This window comes from Dipodomys merriami, unplaced genomic scaffold, assembly GCF_024711535.1.
Source record: "Dipodomys merriami isolate MVZ:Mamm:240054 unplaced genomic scaffold, mDipMer1.0.p SCAF_5, whole genome shotgun sequence".
Taxonomy (NCBI): Eukaryota; Metazoa; Chordata; class Mammalia; order Rodentia; family Heteromyidae; genus Dipodomys; species Dipodomys merriami.
In genome coordinates, this window is record NW_027206068.1 from 78,769,162 (window position 1) to 78,788,069 (window position 18,908).

Here is an 18,908-nt window from a genome sequence, read left to right on the forward strand (position 1 = left end):
TCTGAAGGCCCCCAAGGGGGGGGGGGTCGGGACCGGCCAGCACACTCCCTGGGACCAAGGCGCGGATGAGTCTTGTTCTCGCTCAGTTGTGCACCATCTTGGCTCGAATCCTGGTTTCCTAGAAAGAGGCAACGCGAACACATGTGTCCGAAGGCACAATCATCAGACGAGACGCAGGTGATGCCCAGAGCCAAGCTTCCCGCTGAGCACTTAAACAGAGTCTGAGCGGGCGCCAAGGCCGGGGGGCGTAACACACACCTACTCAGCTGGCGGAACACACAGGTGATTAGTGGAGATTTATGTCACCTGTGCCCGCCGATGGCCGCTGAAGGAAATCGTGCGCCCAGCTGCTGAGCACCCCCCGCCGCCGGCCAGAGCCTCTGTTTTTGAGTCAGGCCCTGCGGCCCAGATGGCTTGTGTTTCCACTTAAGATGCGGAGCTAAGCTGATAAATCAAGCTCTGGCCCCAAGCGAGCTGCACGGCTGAGCAGGGAGCCGGGCCCGCGTCCTGGAGTCCTGCTGCCCAGGAAGGCGCCCCACGGCGCGCACCGCACGCACCACCACACACCGCACGCAGCACCTCACACAGCACCACACACCGCACCACACGCAGCACTGCACACCGTACGCAGCACTGCACACCGCACGCACTGCACACCGCACGCAGCACCGCATACCGCGCACACTGCACACCGCATGCAGCACCGCACACCGTGCACAGCACTGCACACCACACACCGCACGCAGCACTGCACACCGCACGCACTGCACACTGCACACCGCATGCAGCACCTCACGCAGCACCGCACACTGCATGCAGCACCTCACGCAGCACCGCACACCGCATGCAGCACTGCACACCGCATGCAGCACCCCACACCGCGCACAGCACTGCACACCGCATGCAGCACCGCACACCGCACACAGCACTGCACACAGCACGCACTGCACACTGCATGCAGCACCGCACACCACGCACAGCACTGCACACCGCACACACTGCACACTGCATGCAGCACTGACGCACACCGCTCACAGCACCGCACACCACACACCGCACACCACACACCGCACGCAGCACTGCACACCACACGCAGCACCGCATGCAGCACCTCACGCAGCACCTCACGCAGCACCGCACACCGCACGCAGCACCACACACCGCACGCACCGCACACCGCATGCAGCACCGCACACCACACGCAGCACTGCACACCACACGCAGCACCACACACCGCATGCAGCACCTCACGCAACACCACACACTGCACTGCACGCAGCACTGCACACTGCATGCAGCACCTCACGCAGCACCACACACCACATGCAGCATCGCACACTGCACGCACTGCACACCGTGCGCAGCACCGCACACCGCACGCACTGCACACCGCACGCAGCACCATAAGACTGGACCAGGGCGAGGGAGGGGCTTGGGAATCTCCTTCCAGCAGCTGTGTGGAGGGCGTTCTGGGGTGTCAGGGAGTTGTCATTCTCATCTGCCTTTCAGGGACTTGGGTCCCTGGGAGAAGCCCAGACCTGGAGCCGCATTGAGCTGGGGGCGGCCCGGGGGCCCTGTCCTCCCCTTGGGCTGCAGCTGCTGGCCCGCGAGACCAGGGCAGGAGGGGCAGAGAGGGGCGCGGCTGCCCCCGGCCCCACTAGGGCCTCCAGAGCTAACGGGAGCCCGGGCCGCTGCCCCCGGCGCCCCCGCCCGCCTCTCCACGCCTGATGGGCATCCCATGTGGAAAGGGCGGGGGTGTCCGGGCCCCTCTGCCCACGGGGGGAGGGCAGCCTCGCTGGACAATGGGAGCCCTAGGGCACCCCGCATCATACAGCTCCCCTCCCCTGTGCGGGCCAGGTGAGTAAAAGCAGAGCGTTATCAGCACCTGCGCCAGGGCGGCTCTGGGCAAAACGTGGCGGCTTCGGCTCTGTCCTCTGACCCTGAAGTCACCGTGTTTCCCATCAGTGGCGGCTCCACTGGGAGGGACACCGCGGCCACAGAGCCAATCCGCTGGGAGGGACACCGCGGCCACACAGCCAATCACTGCTTTACAAAGAGAGGGAGAGAAGGCCTCCAAACCTTGAAGTCCAGGAGGGGGGGTGGACACTACAGGAGGGCACAGGAGGGGGTACGTGGCAGCGGGTACGTGGCCTTGGTCATGATCCCCAGCTACCTCATCCAGAGCACAAGAGACACTCCTGTACCTCCAGGATGTCTCAGAGGTTTTCTGGCAGTTCTGGAAGCTTCCAGGAGCTGTGCCAGGGCTGGCAAGGGCAGGGATTTCTGTGGGGGGTGAAAGCGGCCCGTATTTCTGGTCTCAGTGTAATTTAAAAAGAACCAAAACAGGGCTGGGAAGGTGGCTCAGTGGTAGAGCACTTGCTTTGCATGCCTGAGGCCCTGGGTTCGATTCCTCAGCACCACATAAGCAGAAAAAGCCCAAAATGGTGCTGTGGCTCAAGGGGTAGAGCGCTAGCCTTGAGCTGAAGAGCTGAGGGACAGCGCCCAGGCCTCATGACCGACAAATGAATGAATGAATAAACGAATGAATAAATAAATAAATAAAAACCAAGACACCTGGAACAGACGCGGGAGCTTCCGCGGGAGCGAGGCTCAGCGGCGGGCAGGGCGGATCCAAGTCCAGGACGCACGCTCGGCGTGGCCGCTGCGCTGCGTGGGGGCCGCGTGCGAATGGTCGAGTCAGGGTCACCTTGAAGGTCCGTTCCCACCCTGGGAAGCTGGGCAGGGTGGCCGCGGTCCGGGCTTCCGTGAGAGGCCGGTCCAGCCGCCCGCCCCTGGAGAGGGCAGCGTGCAGGGCTGAGCGGGAGCCAGGGCCGCCCCCTGCCCGGGGCGCAGGCCCGCGCAGCCCGCCCCGCACAGCCCGGGCTCGCGGGAACACGGGGGTGGGGGTCCGTCCCCGCGGCTCTGACGCCCGCGTCCCCAGGCCGGGCCCGGCGCTGTCCCCGCGCGCACGCCGCACGCGCGCCGCACGCACGCCGCACGCACGCCGGCGGCCCACGCGTGGGCGCAGCAGGAGGACACGAGGGGGCGACGCGCGCACTTGGTGGCAACTTTGCAGCCGCTGCCTTCCTGCGCCGCGCTCCGGAACCCGCGCCACCCGCGCCTCTGGGGACCCCTGCGCCTCCGGGGAACCCCGCGCCACCCGCGCCTCTGGGGACCCCTGCGCCTCCGGGGAACCCCGCGCCACCCGCGCCTCTGGGGACCCCTGCGCCTCCGGGAAACCCCGCGCCTCGGGGGAACCCCGCGCCTCCGGGGAACCCCGCGCCTCCGGGGAACCCCGCGCCTCCGGGGAACCCCTCGCCTCCGGGGAACCCCGCACCTCCGGGGAACCCCGCGCCTCTGGGGGAACCCCGCGCCTCGGGGGAACCCCGCGCCATCCGCGCCTCCGGGGAACCCCGCGCCTCTGGGGGAACCCCGCGCCATCCGCGCCTCTGGGGGAACCCCGCGCCTCGGGGGAACCCCGCGCCATCCGCGCCTCCGGGGAACCCCGCGCCTCTGGGGGAACCCCGCGCCTCGGGGGAACCCCGCACCATCCGTGCCTCGGGGGAACCCCGCGGTAACCCCGCGCCATCCGCGCCTCTGGGGGAACCCCGCGCCTCTGGGGGAATCCCCTGCGCCTCCGGGGTAACCCCGCGCCATTCGCGCCTCTGGGGGAACCCCGCATCTCTGGGGAACCCCGCGCCTCTGGGGGAACCCCCTGTGCCTCCGGGAAACCCCGCGCCTCTGGGGAACCCCGTGCCTCCGGGGGAACCCCGCACTGTCTGCGCCTCTGGGGGAACCCCGCATCTCTGGGGAGCCCCGCGCCGTTGGAGCTGTCTGCGCCGGCCCCACCGCCGCGGCCCCTAAGTCGCCTTGACCCCATGGACCGGAAAACCTGCTGTGACCCCCGAAGTGAGAAACTCGTGCCTTGGACTGATTTGCCTTTAACATCCCCGCCCTCAACCCCCTCCTGGCACCCCGGTCTGTCTCTGGGGCTCCCCCCGTGTCCCCGGTTCTGTCTCTGGGGTTCTCCCCCCAGCTCCCCCCCCCCCGGTTCTGTCTCTGGGGCTCCCCCCAGCCCCCCGGTTCTGTCTCTGGTGCTCCCCCATGCCCCCCTGGTTCTGTCTCTGGTGCTCCCCCCGTGTCCCCCGGTTCTGTCTCTGGGGCTCCCCCCAAGCCCCCCTCGGTTCTGTCTCTGGGGTTCTCCCCCCCCCCCCGTACCCTCCAGTTCTGTCTCTGGGGCTCCCCCCATACCTCCCCAGTTCTGTCTCTGGGGCTCCCTCCCCGTACCCCCCGGTTCTGTCTCTGGTGCTCCCCCCAGGCCCCCCGGTTCTGTCTCTGGGGTTCCCCCCGTGCCCCCCGATTCTGTCTCTGGGGCTCCCCCCCATGCCCCCCCCCCGGTTCTGTCTCTGGGTTTCTCTCCTCCCCTGTCAGGGGCCTAGTGCTGAGCGAGGCTGGCTGATGCGCGCCCAGGATGGATGCTCTCCGCAGTTCTCGGCCGCCTCTAATTCCAGGCCCGGACGCTGCCCAGGCTCCAGGTCCGGGCGCCAGCACAGCCGCTGCCCCTGGGGCCAGTCTGCCCCTTCCTACGGGCCCCTTGGCCCTTGTTGGCTGGAGGGCAGGGGTTTTGGTGCGTTTGCCGATGTGCCCCTCGTGGGAGCCCCAGCCCGTGCCCAGTGCGTGGACGGACTCGGGGTCCCGTGCTCGGTCAGTGCGTGGACGGACTCGGGGTCCCGTGCTCGGTCGGTGCGTGGACGGACTCGGGGTCCCGTGCCCGGTGCGTGGACGGACTCGGGGTCCCGTGCCCGGTGCGTGGACGGACTCGGGGTCCCGTGCTCGGTCAGTGCGTGGACGGACTCGGGGTCCCGTGCTCGGTCAGTGCGTGGACAGACTCGGGGTCCTGTGCTCGGTCGGTGCGTGGACGGACTCGGGGTCCCGTGCCCGGTGTGTGGACGGACTCGGGGTCCCGTGCTCGGTCAGTGTGTGGATGGACTCGGGAGTGCCATGCTCAGTGCGTGGACGGACTCGGGGTCCCGTGCCCGGTGTGTGGATGGACTCGGGGTCCCGTGCTCGGTCAGTGTGTGGATGGACTCAGGGTCCCATGCTCGGTCAGTGTGTGGATGGACTCGGGGTCCCATGCTCGGTCAGTGTGTGGATGGACTCAGGGTCCCATGCTTAGTGTGTGGATGGACTCGGGGTCCTGTGCTCAGTGTAGATGGACTCGGGGTCCCGTGCTCAGTGTGTGGATGGACTCGGGGTCCCGCGCTCAGTCGGTGTGTGGATGTTCTCAGGGTCCCGTGCTCAGTGGTGTGGATGTTCTCAGGGTCCCGTGCTCAGTGTGTGGATGGACTCGGGGTCCTGTGCTCAGTGTGGATGTTCTCAGGGTCCCGTGCTCAGTGTGTGGATGGACTCGGGGTCCCGTGCTCGGTTGGTGTGTGGATGTTCTTGGGGTCCCATGGTCAGTGTGTGGATGGACTCAGGGTCCCGTGCTTGGTCGGTGTGTCGATGGACTTGGGGTACAGTCTCGGCTCATAGACCGACTCGGGTTGGGTAGAGGGGCTCCGTTCTGCGGGAGAGCTGGGGAAGTGGGTCTTAGGACCAGCCGCCCTGCAGGTGAGCAGTGCGCGGCCTGGCGTCACAGCATTTCCTGTCGTCTATGCTCACTTCCAGCAGGGCTCTGACAGGAGGGGGGAGGGGGGAAGGGAAAGGAGGGTTGGAGTGCAGGGAGTGGAGGGGCTAGGGTACAGGGGTGGAGGGGCTGGGTGCAGGGGTGAGGGGCTAGGGTACGGGGGTGGAGGGGCTGGGTGCAGGGGTGAGGGGCTGGGGTATGGGGGTGTGGAGGGGCTGGGTGCAGGGGTGAGGGGCTGGGGTATGGGGGTGTGGAGGGGCTGGGTGCAGGGGTGAGGGGCTGGGGTATGGGGGTGGAGGGGCTGGGTGCAGGGGTGAGGGGCTAGGGTACGGGGGTGGAGGGGCTGGGTGCAGGGGTGAGGGGCTAGGGTACAGGGGTGGAGGGGCTGGGTGCAGGGGTGAGGGGCTAGGGTACGGGGGTGGAGGGGCTGGGTGCAGGGGTGAGGGGCTGGGGTATGGGGGTGTGGAGGGGCTGGGTGCAGGGGTGGAGGGGCTAGGGTACAGGGGTGGAGGGGCTGGGTGCAGGGGTGAGGGGCTAGGGTACGGGGGTGGAGGGGCTGGGTGCAGGGGTGAGGGGTTAGGGTACGGGGGTGGAGGGGCTGGGTGCAGGGGTGAGGGGCTAGGGTACGGGGGTGGAGGGGCTGGGTGCAGGGGTGAGGGGCTAGGGTACGGGGGTGGAGGGGCTGGGTGCAGGGGTGAGGGGCTGGGGTATAGGGGGGTGGAGAGGCTGGGTACAGGGGTGAGGGGCTGGGTGCAGGGGTGAGGGGCTGGGGTATGGGGGTGTGGAGGGGCTGGGTGCAGGGGTGAGGGGCTGGGGTGCAGGGGTGAGGGACTGGGGTACGGGGGTGGAGGGGCTGGAGTGCAGGGGTGAGGGGGCGGGGGCTCCCGCAGGGGAAGGAACACAGCAGGTGCTGGTGGAGACGCAGTTTGCAGGAGGCAGCTAAGCCCAGGCTTAACTGACCAGAACGGGTGGGTAGTGATGGGGTAATGGGGTGGAGGGGGTGGATGGGGTGGGGTGAGGTGGTGGGGAGGGTGGGGTAGGGGTGGGGTGGGGGATGTGGGGTGAGGTGGGGAGGGATGGAGAGGGGGGATGGTGAGGGGTGGGGAGGGGGCGGGGTGGGGTGAGGTGGGGAGGGGGTGGAGGGGGCGGGGTGGGGTGAGGTGGGGAGGGGGTGGAGGGGGCGGGGTGGGGTGAGGTGGGGAGGGAATGGAGAGGGGGGATGGTGGGGGTGGGGTGGGGTGGGGTGGGGAGGGTGGGGGACTGGGGTGGAGGGGGCGGGGTGGGGTGAGGTGGGGAGGGGTGGGGAGGGGGGATGGTGAGAGGGTGGGGTGGGGAGGGGGTGGGGGGAGGGGGTGGGGTGGAGGGGGCGGGGTGGGGTGAGGGGGAGGGGTGGGGAGGGGGGATGGTGAGAGGGTGGGGTGGGGAGGGGGTGGGGGGGGCGCCCGCCCAGCCCTCCCCGCCCTCCTCAGCCCACTATTAAATTCCAGCATGGACGACTCTCGTCAGCCCTGCGCCGCGCGCCCCGCGCCGAGGCCCCGGGCCGCGGGCCTGGGGTGCTGGGTGCGGGTGGCCGGTCACCCGCGCCTGACCCCGCGCCCCGATAAGCGCCGCCTTTGTTCCTCCCCAGCTGGGCAAACCGCGCGCTTTGTCCCGGGACAATGGCGGCGTCCGGCGAGAGCGGCGGGCGTGCGGCGGAATGCGGGGTCGGCGCGGGGCCGGGGGGCGGCACCGGGCGCAGGAGGGGGGGGCGCGGACACGGGACGCGGGCGGAGGCGGGGGGCGCGGACACGGGCGCGGGGTCCGGCGAGGCGGGGGGGCGCGGACACGGGCGCGGGGTCCGGCGAGGCGGGGGGGGCGCGGACACGGGCGCGGGGTCCGGCGAGGCGGGGGGGGGGGCGCGGACACGGGGGGTCCGGCGAGGCGGGGGGGGGCGCGGACACGGGCGCGGGGGGTCCGGCGAGGCGGGGGGGGGGGCGCGGACACGGGCGCGGGGGTCCGGCGAGGCGGGGGGGGGGGCGCGGACACGGGCGCGGGGGTCCGGCGAGGCGGGGGGGGGGCGCGGACACGGGCGCGGGGGTCCGGCGAGGCGGGGGGGGGGCGCGGACACGGGCGCGGGGGTCCGGCGAGGCGGGGGGGGGGGCGCGGACACGGGCGCGGGGGTCCGGCGAGGCCGGCCCTGCACCGGGCGCGCTACCAGGGAAAGTCGCCGTGGATCCGACAGAAACGCGAGCCCAGCCCGCGCCGCGCCTCGGCGGGGCTCTGACCCCGGCCCCGCGGCCCCGGCAGAGGACCGACCCGGACCGACCCCAGCCCGCCCCGCGGAGGCGCGGGGCCGTGGCTCCCGCCCGGGCTGAGAACCGGGCAGAGGGGAAGAGGAGGAGGCGGGGGGGGGGGGGGGGGGGATGGAGGAGGGGGAAGCGGAGGCCCGGGGCCCAGCCAGGAAAGAGAGGAGGGCTGAGGCCAGGGGAGGCCGCAGGGCTGCACACCCTTCGGGCCTCCTTTTCTGTTTTGCCTCCAACCCGTGATGGATGGCAGCAGCCCAGCCACCGGCCGAAACCGCCGGGCACGTATCCGTCAGCCGGCGCGCACACGTGCACACCAGTGCACACACACGTCGGTGGGACCCCACACCCATCCGGGTGGTGCGCGCGCGCGCGCACAGAGGCGGACACGGAGCACACAGAGGCGCGCGCACACAGAGGCGCGTGCACACGGAGACGGACACGTAGCACACAGCTCGCGCCCCACGCCCGCGCCAGCTGCCCTGACCCCCGGACCCCTCCCCGGACCACCCTGAACCCCGGGCCCCCTCCCCAGGCCGCCCTGACCCCCGGGCCCCCTCTCCCAGAGCCGCCCTGACCCCCGGGCCCCCTCCCCGGGCCGCCCGGACCCCCGTACCCCTCCCCGGGGCCCCTCCCCGACCCCCTCCCCGGGCCGCCCTGACCCCGGCCCCTCCCCGGCCTCCAGGGCGCCGGGGCTACCGGTGTGCACTGCCTCCACCTTCAACTGTCGGTGGTGTGTTAGGCCACCGCGCTCTAGAACTTTCCCCGGGCAGCCCCGACGCCCCCAGCCCGGCAGCCTCGGCCTTCTGTCCCCGGCGGTTTGAGGTCTAAACGCAGCCTCCTGTGGCTGAAGTTGGGCCGCACCGGCCCTCGGGCCTCTGGGCCGCAGGAATCGCCTGCGTTTGAGGCCAACGGGCGTCGGTGAGCGGCGGGGTGCGGCCCCAGAACGACCGCGACCGTGGGGTTCAGAGCCAAGCCCTCCGGGCGTTCTCCTCCAGGAGAACCGACCCACTGTCCCCGCCAGCCGCCGCGCAGGACGCCGGAAGCCTCAGCTCGCCCAGCTCTTGCTATGGCTTTAGTGTGTGCCCGGAGCACGCGCGCCTCTGTGTGCTCCGTGTCCGCCTGTGTGCGCGCGCCTCTGTGTGTTCCGTGTCCGCCTGTGTCCGCGCCTCTCTCTGTGTGTTCCGTGTCCGCCTCTGTGCGCGCGCCTCTGTGTGTTCCGTGTCCGCCTCTGTGCGCGCGCCTCTCTGTGTGTGCTCCGTGTCCGCCTGTGTGCGCGCCTCTCTGTGTGTGCTCCGTGTCCGCCTGTGTGCGCGCCTCTGTGTGCTCCGTGTCCGCCTGTGTGCGCGCCTCTCTGTGTGTGCTCCGTGTCGGCCTCCGTGTGCACGCGCGCGCGCCGTCCGGATGGGTGTAGGGTCCCACCACGTGTGTGCACTGGTGTGCACGTGTGCGCGCCGCTGACGGGTGTGTGCCCGGCGGTTTCGGGGGTCTGCCGCTGGCTGGGCTGCTGCCATCACGGGTTGGAGGGGCGCCGCCGTTGCCTGCGCGGGCCAGGCGCTTGGCTCTGCTTGTGGCTGGCTGTGGTCTGCGGGCCTGGCGCCGCCCGGCCGGGTTCCAGGCCGGCCGAGCCCTCGCAGTGGCGGGGTTTCCACGCGGCCGCGTGCCATTTGCCCGCTCCTCCCACGCCCTTGCCGGGACCCTTTCCTCCGCTTCCCCGGCCTGTCGGGGGTGGAACCCGCCTGGCTCCTTTCTGGCCTCCTCACTAATGCTGGGGCTCACCGGAGCTGCAGAGGTGACTGCCATCGGCTGTGGTCTCTGGTCACCAGAGGACTTTGTCCACATACATTTTTGAAAGCCAAGAAAGCGGCTGAAAAGAGGACAGGCCCTGCTGGGCAGCCAGGCCACGGGGGCGAGCCGCCAGCGGCCGGGGGGTGGGGCCGCTGCTCCCCGGGACTGGGGGCTTCCTGGGGACACCATGGGTCTGTCTGGAAACAATGTGTCCAGCTCCTGTCCTCAGGACCAGCCAGCTAGCTGGGGCCTCGACCCTGGTCCTGAGGGCCTTGGGGTCACGGGAGGCCTGGGTGCGGTGGGAAGCCCAGCGACCCCGAGATGGTACTGGAGACGGGGCCCGCCGTGACGTCAGCCGGGAGGCCCGCCGTGACGTCAGCCGTGACGTCCGCCGGGAGGCCCCGTCCCTGGTGCCCGGGGTTGTATGTAAACCTGCTGCAGCGGCCTTGGGCGGGAGCTGCGCGACTGGAACGGTGATCATTCCACCGACTCGTGAGATACACGCCGCCGCCGCCGGTGGCGGAGGCCTCGCGCCGCCTCCTCCCAGAAAGGGGTCCTGCCCTCCAGGAGACCCGCTGGGCCCGGGCACGAGTTCCGCCAGGCCGTACAGGGGCCGGCCGGCTGCTGCCCGAATGACCCCCAGGTGTGGGCCCAGGAGGGAGAGCCGCTTAGGACGGAATTTCGCCGTGTTAGAGATCTCAAAAATATCCGGGTTGCTGATCTTCCCCCTAAAGCAGCACCACCACCATCACCATCACCACCAGCAGCACCATCATCACCATCATCATCACCATCACCATCATCACCATCATCACCATCATCATCATCATCACCATCACCACCACCATCATCATCATCATCACCACCATCATCATCACCATCACCATCATCACCATCATCATCACCATCATCATCACCATCATCATCACCATCACCATCACCACCATCATCATCACCATCACCACCATCATCATCACCATCACCACCATCATCATCATCACCATCATCACCATCACCATCATCATCATCTCCTCCTCTCCCTCCCCCTCCCTGTTAACCCTGTCCCAGGATCCCCAAACACCTTTGGGCAGGGCCCCAGCTCCCAGGGTGGATTTTAGGGAAGGAGCCGGGGTGCAGCCCCACTGATGGGGGGGGACAGAGAAGCAGGAGGCAGAGGGAGGGCAGAGCAGGGTCACTGCTCACTAAAGCCCAGGTGTGGCCCAAAAAGTGACCAGCCAACGACGGGGACCCCTTTCCTTTCCCCTTTCACGAGCGCTTTGGGCGGGAGGGCGGCCGCGGGGACGGGCGCGGCCGGCGAGGGTCGTGACCGAGGCACAGCGCCCGCGCGGCCCCGCACGGAGGGCGGGGGGCATCGACCTCCGAACTCCTGCTGCCCCTGCGGGCCCAGGGCGGATCCCAGCGAGAAGGGCGGCCAAACCCGGAGTCCAGGGCTGAGCCCCGGGTGCGAGCCCGGCGCGCGTCCCCGCGCGCGCCCCCCCCCGACCCCGCCCGCGCGCCCCCGACCCCCCCCACGCCCCGGCCGCGCGCCCCGGCCCAGCCCATGGACGCGCGCTGGCGGCGGTTGGAAGAGAGCGGAGCGGTTTATTGCGCCCCGCGCCGGCGGCGGCGGGGCTCGGCATGCACGCGGGCGGCCTCCATATAAATACAATGTACAAAAATAAAGGCGGCGCGGGCCCCGCCGCGCTCCCCACGCCCGCGCCGCCGCTCCTCCCGCGGGGTCGCGGCGGGGCCGGGGAGGCTTCAAGTCTGCAGGTCGTGTAACACTGTGGGGTCGGGGCCGGGGCCGCCTACGGGGCCGGGGTCGGGTGCCCGGGCCCCGCGGGCCGCGGCGGCGGGGAGTCGTCCTCGGAGGAGCAGCCCGAGGAGGCCGCGAGGGCGCCCGCGCCGTGGCTGTAGGGGAAAGGGTCGTCCTCGTCGTCGTCGTCGTCCTCGTCGGGGTCACTGTCCCTCAAGTCCCGCAGGCGGCGGCCGCCCGCCTTGTCCCCGGCCGCCGGCGGCGCCAGCGCCTCGTCCGCGCCCGGCCCGTCCGCGCCGCCCTGGCCGCCGCCCCCGCCGCCGCCCTTCTGCTTCTCCGCCTCGTGCGCCGCCTGCTCCTTGGCCTTCTTGCTCCGCTTCCACTTCATCCGGCGGTTCTGGAACCAGATCTTCACCTGCGGGCGCGGGCGCGGTGAGAGCCGGCCCGGGCCTGACGGGCGCCCCGGTCCCCAGCCCGCGCCACCCAGACCCCGAGGACTGCGCCGTCCGCGGACCGGACGCCCGACTCGCTTCGCTCCCCGCCCCACGCCAGGCTCGGGTCCGAGGGTCGGGGACGCCAAGCCCCGCGCGCGGCCGGGCCGGGCAGGGACCCCATGCGGACGCCCGGCGGGGGGAAGCCGCGCCCCCGGGCGGTACCTGGGTCTCGGTGAGCATGAGCGACGTGGCCACCTCGAAGCGCTTGGGCCGCGACAGGTACTTGTTGAGCTTGAACTGGTGCTCCAGCTCCAGCAGCTGCTGGCTGGTGAAGGCGGTGCGCGGCCGGCGGCACTTCCCCAGGAGCCCCGACTGCGCCTGGGCTGCGGGAGGCAGCAGGAGAGGCTTCAGCGGCGGGGAGGCCTCCCGCCACACCGCGCAGGTCCCCCGCACGGTCCGCTGCGGCCGGCCTCCAGGACCCACCCCCCGGGGAAGAGGAAGCGACACGGGGCCCTGATCCAACGGGAACGGGAAGGCTTGGAGTCCACGAGGGCCAGTCCTCTTGTGCGGGGCCAGGCTGGCTTAAAGAAGGCCGCCGTCCGCCCGCGAACGGTACCGGCTTCCGCGCACCGTCTGGGGCCAGCCCCCCAGAGTCACCCCCACCCCCCTCCTTAAAGCAGACGGAGAGTGGAGGGGGAGAGGCCCGATCGGGGCCGCAGAGGCTGTGGGGCCGGACCGGTTACACGCGCGCTCTCAGCGCCCCTCCCGCCCCGCGCCCCGCCCCGCGCCGGGAAACCTCCCCGGACAACTCCCATTACCCAAATTGAAGGCGGAGGGGGGCGGATCCGGCCCCGCGTTCTAAAGCCGGTGCGGCTTTATTTACACAACTTGGCTCGGTTACATCACAGAGGGTTTACGACCTCAAAAACGAGCCTTCCCTTGATTTCCCAGGAGGCTGACAAGTGCCCGACAATAAAAGGAAGGAGGAAGGAGAGGAAGAAAGGAGGGACCCGGCGGCCGCCCGGGGGGAGCTGGGCGATTGGCTTTACAGGGAGGCCCACGCCCCCAGTTTTAGTTAAACAAGACCCGAATTCCCCACGCGACAATAGGCTGGAACGCTAATGAAAGCGCGGCTCCGTGGGAGGCTCGGGGAGGCGGCAGTGGGAAGCCGCGGCCTTTCCCGGGTGGAAGAGAAGGCCGCGCGTCCCTCCTCCGCTCTGCCCTCCGGGAGCCGGGCCCAGGTCCCGCTTCCACACCGCCTGTCATTCGGCTAAGATGGGGAATCTGGTGAGGAATCAGTTTTGAGTGACCCGGGGTTCCACGTGGATCCCAGAAAAGTCTGTGCGGCCCTGGGCCTTACAACACCTGCGTGGAGGCTGGAGGCGGCCGGCCTCTCCAGCGGCCTCCTGCGGCCCGGGGGTGCACCCACGTGGGTTACTCTGCACCCCGTGCACCCTCCCACCGCAGGCCTAGTAACAAGGAGCCGCTAGTGGCTTCCCATCCCAGGGGTTTGCTGGGCTCTGCGGCTAGGCTCAGAGCGCCCGGGTTTGTGAGCTTATGTCTGAGCTACTCAACCAGCTTTGGGGGTCAAGAGGGCTGAGTCTCCCCGGAAAAGGATGGGCGCCCCGAGGGCCTTCTTCGAGCCACGCGGGGAAGAGCCCCTGTGGTTTGGGGCAAATAGCGCGGGCTGGCATTCCCTCACCCACCCACGACCTCACCGGCCCTCCGGGGTCCTAGCTTTCCTCTGTTTAGTCACAACCGCGGCTCCTCGCAGAGGACCCTGAGATCCTGGCAAGTGTTTATTTCTGTTTTTCTTCTTGCTTTTTCCTCTGGGGTGTCTGCACTGCCCCAGCCTAAACAAATCCACCCAGACGGAAACAATGGGGTCTCTTTGTTTGGGTGTTTGGCAGCTGAAACCCTAAAGCCGTGGACATCTTCTGCTCTGGTGGCTGGCTGTGGAGAGGCAGGGCCCGGGCGCCGCACGCACCCGTGTCCCAGGAAAGCCTGCTCCCGCCGGGCCTCCTGGAGGTGTCCGGCCTGGTTGGCGGGCGGTTCCCTGCGCCCGGGCCTCTTCCTGCGGGCGACTGGGTCCCCCTGGTTCCACCCTGGGGAGGAGCTCTGTGCCCCTCTGGGCACTCAGATTTCCCAGGCAGACACCTGCTGCTTGGAGTCCCTGCAAGCCAGGGCTCAACCGGGGGCCTCCTGGATGCCGCTCGCGGCCAGGGCGCCCTTCCTGGGGCACCTGCTTTGGCAGAAGCCAAGGCATGGCCAGGCGTTGGCTCTGCGGCCCTGGGCGGAGTCCGTTCCTCCAGTCTCTCCAGAGGACGGAGGCTTTTCCCTGGAGCCCCTGGCGGGGAACCTGCCTAGTTGTTTCCCCAGCGCTGAGCCCTGGCTCTGGTGACCCCGGCCCGGCGCGCCCCGCCCGGCCCCGCTCAGCGCGCCTTCCCGCCACTTCCTCCTCTAGGCCGCAGGTTAATCATTAGATGTCGGTCTCCCACCTCGCGCCGGCCCTTCCCGCGAGGAGAGGAAGAGAAGGCAAGGCCTGCGCGTGGCCATTTTAACGATCCGCCCAGGCGGGCCGCGGAGCCGTGTCGGCCGGGGCCGGCGGAGGGCGAGGCTGCGCGGGGCCCGGAGACCGCGGCCGGGGGAGGAGAGGCTGCGCGGGCCAGGGGGCCGGGGGAGGGCGAGGCTGCGCGGGGCCGGGGCCGCGGCCGGGGGAGGAGCGGCTGCGCGAGGACGGCGGGGTACTCACAGCCGAAGTCCGGCATCTTGGGCAGAATCATGCCTGCGGTGGACGTGCGCAGCCACTGGTCCAGCTGGAAGGTGCCGGCGCCCAGCTTGATGGGGTCCGCGGGGTGCGCGGGGTGCGCGCCCGGCACCTGCGGGTACGAGTAGGAGAGCGCCGGGTGCTGGCCGGCCAGCGCGGCCGCCGCCGCCGCCGCCGAGTAGCCGTAGACCGGGTGTCCGTAGAGCGCCGCCTGCGCCGGGAGGCCCGCGCCGCCCTGCGCGCCCCCCGGGTGCAGCCCGAGCGCCAGGCCCCCCCGCGGCGGCGGCGGCGGCGGCGGCAGCGGCGGCGACGGCGGCCGCGGCCCCGGGGTGCGCGTGGGGATGCGGGGCCCCCGGCCCTCCGCCCGCGCCGCCCGCGCCGCCCGCGCCCAGGAAGCCCGGCTTGGGCAGCAGCGCGCAGTGCGCGGCCAGCAGGCGCGGGGGCGACGGGCTCTCGGCCCGCAGGCGGTCGGCGGGCGCCGCGGGCGGCTCGGGGGGCGCGGGGCTGCAGCTCCCGCTCGCGCCGCCGCCCGCGCCGCCCGGACCCGCGCCGGAGCCGCCGCCCGCGCCGGCCGCCAGCGAGGCCACCAGGGCCAGCGGCGCGCTCTGGGCCGGGGCGGCCCGCGGGGGGTCCACCGCCAGCAGGGCGTCGATGCGGAAATTTTTGGACTTTTCCATGGGCGCGGAGGGGCGCGGGCGCGGCGGCCGCTGGCGGCCGGAGTCGCCGCGGGAAGCTCAGCCCAGGGCCGCCAGGGCCCGTGCGCCCCCGCCGTGCGGCCCCGGCCGGCCACCCGCGCTCGCGCTCGCCCGCTCGACTCCCCGCGAGCGCCCGGGCGACCCGCGCCCCTCCGCGCACTTGAAGCGCAGCGCGGCTCCCGATTGGCGCGCGCGGCGGGGGGCCGGGGGCGGGGCCGGCGGCCCGCGATTGGCCGAGGGCCGCCCCTGTCCCCGCCCGGCCGGCCGCCGCCCCGCCCCTGCGCCGCCGGGTCCTAAGCTGCGCGGCGGGCCGGGCCGGGCCGCCCGGGCGGGGCGGGGACCGCAGCCGCAGCCCCGGCCCCCGTGGGCGCTCCGCGGCCTCCCGCGCCCCCGCGCCCGGGCGCCGTGGGCCGGGGGAGCCGGGCGGTTCCGCGTCCCGGGCCGCCCCGGCCAGGCTGAGCCGCTGAGCGGCGGCCACCCCCGAAGACCGCGGGCCCGGGCCGCGCGGAGGGCCCTGCGCCCAGAGGAGCCCCGCGCGGACTCGGCCTTCGCCGGGCCGCGGGTCGCTCACGCGCCGTCCGCCGGGCCGCGACGACAAAGCTGCTGGTGCCGGGCAGCGCCAGCCGCGGGCACGCCGGCCCTCGGTCCTCGGTCCTCGGGAGGGAAACGCGGGTCCCGCCTCCTGCTGCCGGCCGTCCCCGGGAGCACCGGGGAGAGGGCTGGCGAGGTCCGGAGGCTTTAGCCCCCGATGGGCGCGCGCGCCAGAGACAGACACACAGACACACACACAGACACACAGACACAGAGGGAGGGGTGGAGAGGTGAGGAGGCTTTAGCCCCCGGCGAGTGCGCGCGCGCGCGCGCGCTCACAGAGAGACAGACAGACACACACACAGAGGGAAGGCTGGCAAGGTCCGGAAGCTTTAGCCTCCGTGAGCACGTGCACACGCACACACATACACACACACACACAGAGACACACACCAAATATTTACAGTAAAAGCATTTCTGAGCTTTTCCTAAGCTGAACCAACAGGCAGGTCAGGAGGCCAGGCCGGGTGGACAGCTCCGTTAGACTGGTTATCTCCCCACACAGTCTGGGAGGGAAGGAGCGAGTTTGAGGTGAGTGCAGCAAGGTTCTGGTGCCGGTGAGCGGCGAGCAGAGGACAGGAGGGGTCCAGGGCCGCAGACCCAAGAGACACTGAGTGCCAGGAAAACTTCAGCAGAGGCAGCAGGCCAGGTTATTACAAGAGGGGATTTAAAAGGTGATAGAAGACCACAATTTCTCCTCAAAAGGCCTGTCACCCAGGTGGGGCTTGAGACAATGCTGGGCTGGCGTTTGTAGGATTTCCTCCTCTTGTGACAGAGGGACACGCTGAGGTCCACGGCACTGGCTGTGGTACTGTGAGGCTTGGAAATCATGTTATTCTGCGTTGGGAAAGTTAACAGCTAGTGGACAGAAATCACGGTGTATGTAGAGTATGCTCCCGATTTCTCTGTGGAAGAGAAGAGCTCAGCCAGCCTCTGAGTGGCAGGGCCTGGTATTTCTCCAGCATGTATGGGGTACCTACCGGGTACTCATCTTCCTAACGGTCACAGCGATGCTGGAGGGACTTTTGGCTGGTCCTCAGAGCTGGGGGTGGATCTCCCCCCTGCCCTACCCCAGGAGACTGTGTCCACAGGCTCGGGTGTCTTCCCGGGTCCTTGGGGGAGGGAGGGGTGGTGAAGCAGCCCAGGAATTCTCAGCCACCTGTGCGGGTCCTGGTCAGCGTGGGGCTGGAGGACGGCCCCTCTCTCCAGGGGAGCCTTTACTCCAGCTGACCCACAGTCTCACCCCATCCCCCCCCCCCGCTGGGGGGCAGGTTGCTCCTTCCCAAGGGGAATGAGTTAAAAAGCGGAAGGGAGGGGCTGCCAATGAAATCCCCAGAATGTGCCTCAAATAACCCATTGCCGTCTATGGGCTGCAGGTGTTTTAGTAGAGGGAGGAGTACACCGTCCAGACGGGCATGACCCTCTTTCCCTCAGCACCACTCCCAGGGGAGTTCACCACACCCCCTCATTCTGCAGCGTTCAGGCCCGTGCACTCCCTCCTCCGCCCCCACCAGCTGTCAGCCCCAGGTCTGCCGCGTGCCTGGGGTGGGCCGGCCGAATGCAGGCCAGCTTTGCAGTTCCTGCACTTGGTGGGTTTGCTGTCGTGTTGGACTGCACGCGGCCAGGTGACTTACGCCGAACCGAATGCTCCATTTCTGTTGGCGGGTAAGTGAACAGGTGTGGGAGGCGCTCTGCCAGTTGTCTAGAGAGAGGTGGGTGCGTGGGGAGGGACTATCTGAGGGATGGGGTCTTTGTGCAGTTTATGATGTGTGAAGTGAGCCTTCTAGGTCTCTTCCGGTCCTCTCCCGGTGTCTGTATTGACCCAGCCCAGAGGGCATGGGGGGCAGCAAGGGGGGCCTCCGGGAGCGCTGGACAGAGATCAAAGGTCTGGTGGAGTGGGACTCCAAACCCTGCACCTCCAGGTTGCTCATCTCTCCAGAAACTCCAGGAATGGATTCAGTGTGGGAGAGGAGCAGGGAGGAAGTCCTGGAGCTCTCTAATCGCCGGTCCCTTTGGAGGCCTTGTGTGGAGTTAATGAGTACTGTCCGTGATGAGGAAGACTCCCAGTTCATAGAAGAGCGACTCATACAAAATTCAGAATAAACTGCTGTCATCTATGTTTATGTTCACCTGGAATTACCCGTGAAGCTGGGAGCCTGTGAGGACTTCAAACGACACCTGGTCACAGAGGACAGGCAGGTGGCCTCCTTCGCTGGTCATTGTACACCTCTCCCCCGTGTAAGGAGCCCCTGCACAGCCCTGCCCCCGTGTGGCTCAGGACTGGGGAGAAGGCAGCTTTTCCTCGCTGCACTGCCACTTTTCCCTCAGAGAGGCTTCCAGAAGCTTATGGCCTAGCTGTCCTTCGGACAGTTCCGGGGGATCAGCTCAGTTCAAGTTCAGCTTGCGCTCTCCAGGTTCCTACAGAGGATGAGGGCTCAGCACTGGACTGCAGGAGAGGCACCGAAACTTCCTCGGGCACTGCAGACCCAGGCTGGGGGGCGGGGGGGGGCTGGGAGGGCCTGGGGTTGGTGGAAGGCAAGCTCAGGGAAAAGGGCACTAAACACTTCAGCCCACACCACAGCCCTGTGGAGCCCGGAGGGCTCCTGGTCGGCACCCATCCTCCACTCTCCGGCTCCTCTTTGACCCCTGGGAGCAAGAGGACTCACCACCCCACCCTGGGGTGACTTCTGCCAGGGCTGACCTTCTGGATTTCTCATGCCTGGGTTTCCTGTCACCCTCTGTGCAGGTGTGTGTGCAGGTGGGGGGGGAGGGGCTTGGATTTAAGGCCTAGGTGCTGTCCCTGAGCTTTTGGCTCAAGCCCCACCCCCACTCCTGGCTTTTTGGTGACCAATGGGAAGTAAGAGTCTCAGGACCTTCCCCATCCTCAGATCTCAATCTCCTGAGTAGCTAGGATGCTTGTCACCCACCTCTTTAACGAGAGTGCTCACCCCTGACCCTACCCAGCCAGC

General features: G+C 69.5%; 1 protein-coding gene and 1 long non-coding RNA gene across 2 annotated transcripts; one reads left to right on the top strand and one right to left on the bottom strand.

The window, feature by feature from the left end:
• Positions 1–11,298: 11,298 nt before the first annotated feature.
• Mnx1 (motor neuron and pancreas homeobox 1) lies at positions 11,299–15,330 on the bottom strand. The gene is given in 4 exon segments (XM_069997183.1): positions 11,299–11,867; positions 12,109–12,269; positions 14,639–14,927; positions 14,929–15,330. Coding segments are annotated over 4 exon segments (1,215 nt in total). The 3' UTR covers positions 11,299–11,504.
• On the top strand, positions 13,016–18,038 carry LOC138809978 (uncharacterized). Its single transcript, XR_011366975.1, has 3 exons — positions 13,016–13,173; positions 17,416–17,604; positions 17,879–18,038. It is a non-coding gene; the product is annotated as an uncharacterized lncRNA (long non-coding RNA).
• The last annotated feature ends 870 nt before the right edge of the window (positions 18,039–18,908 follow it).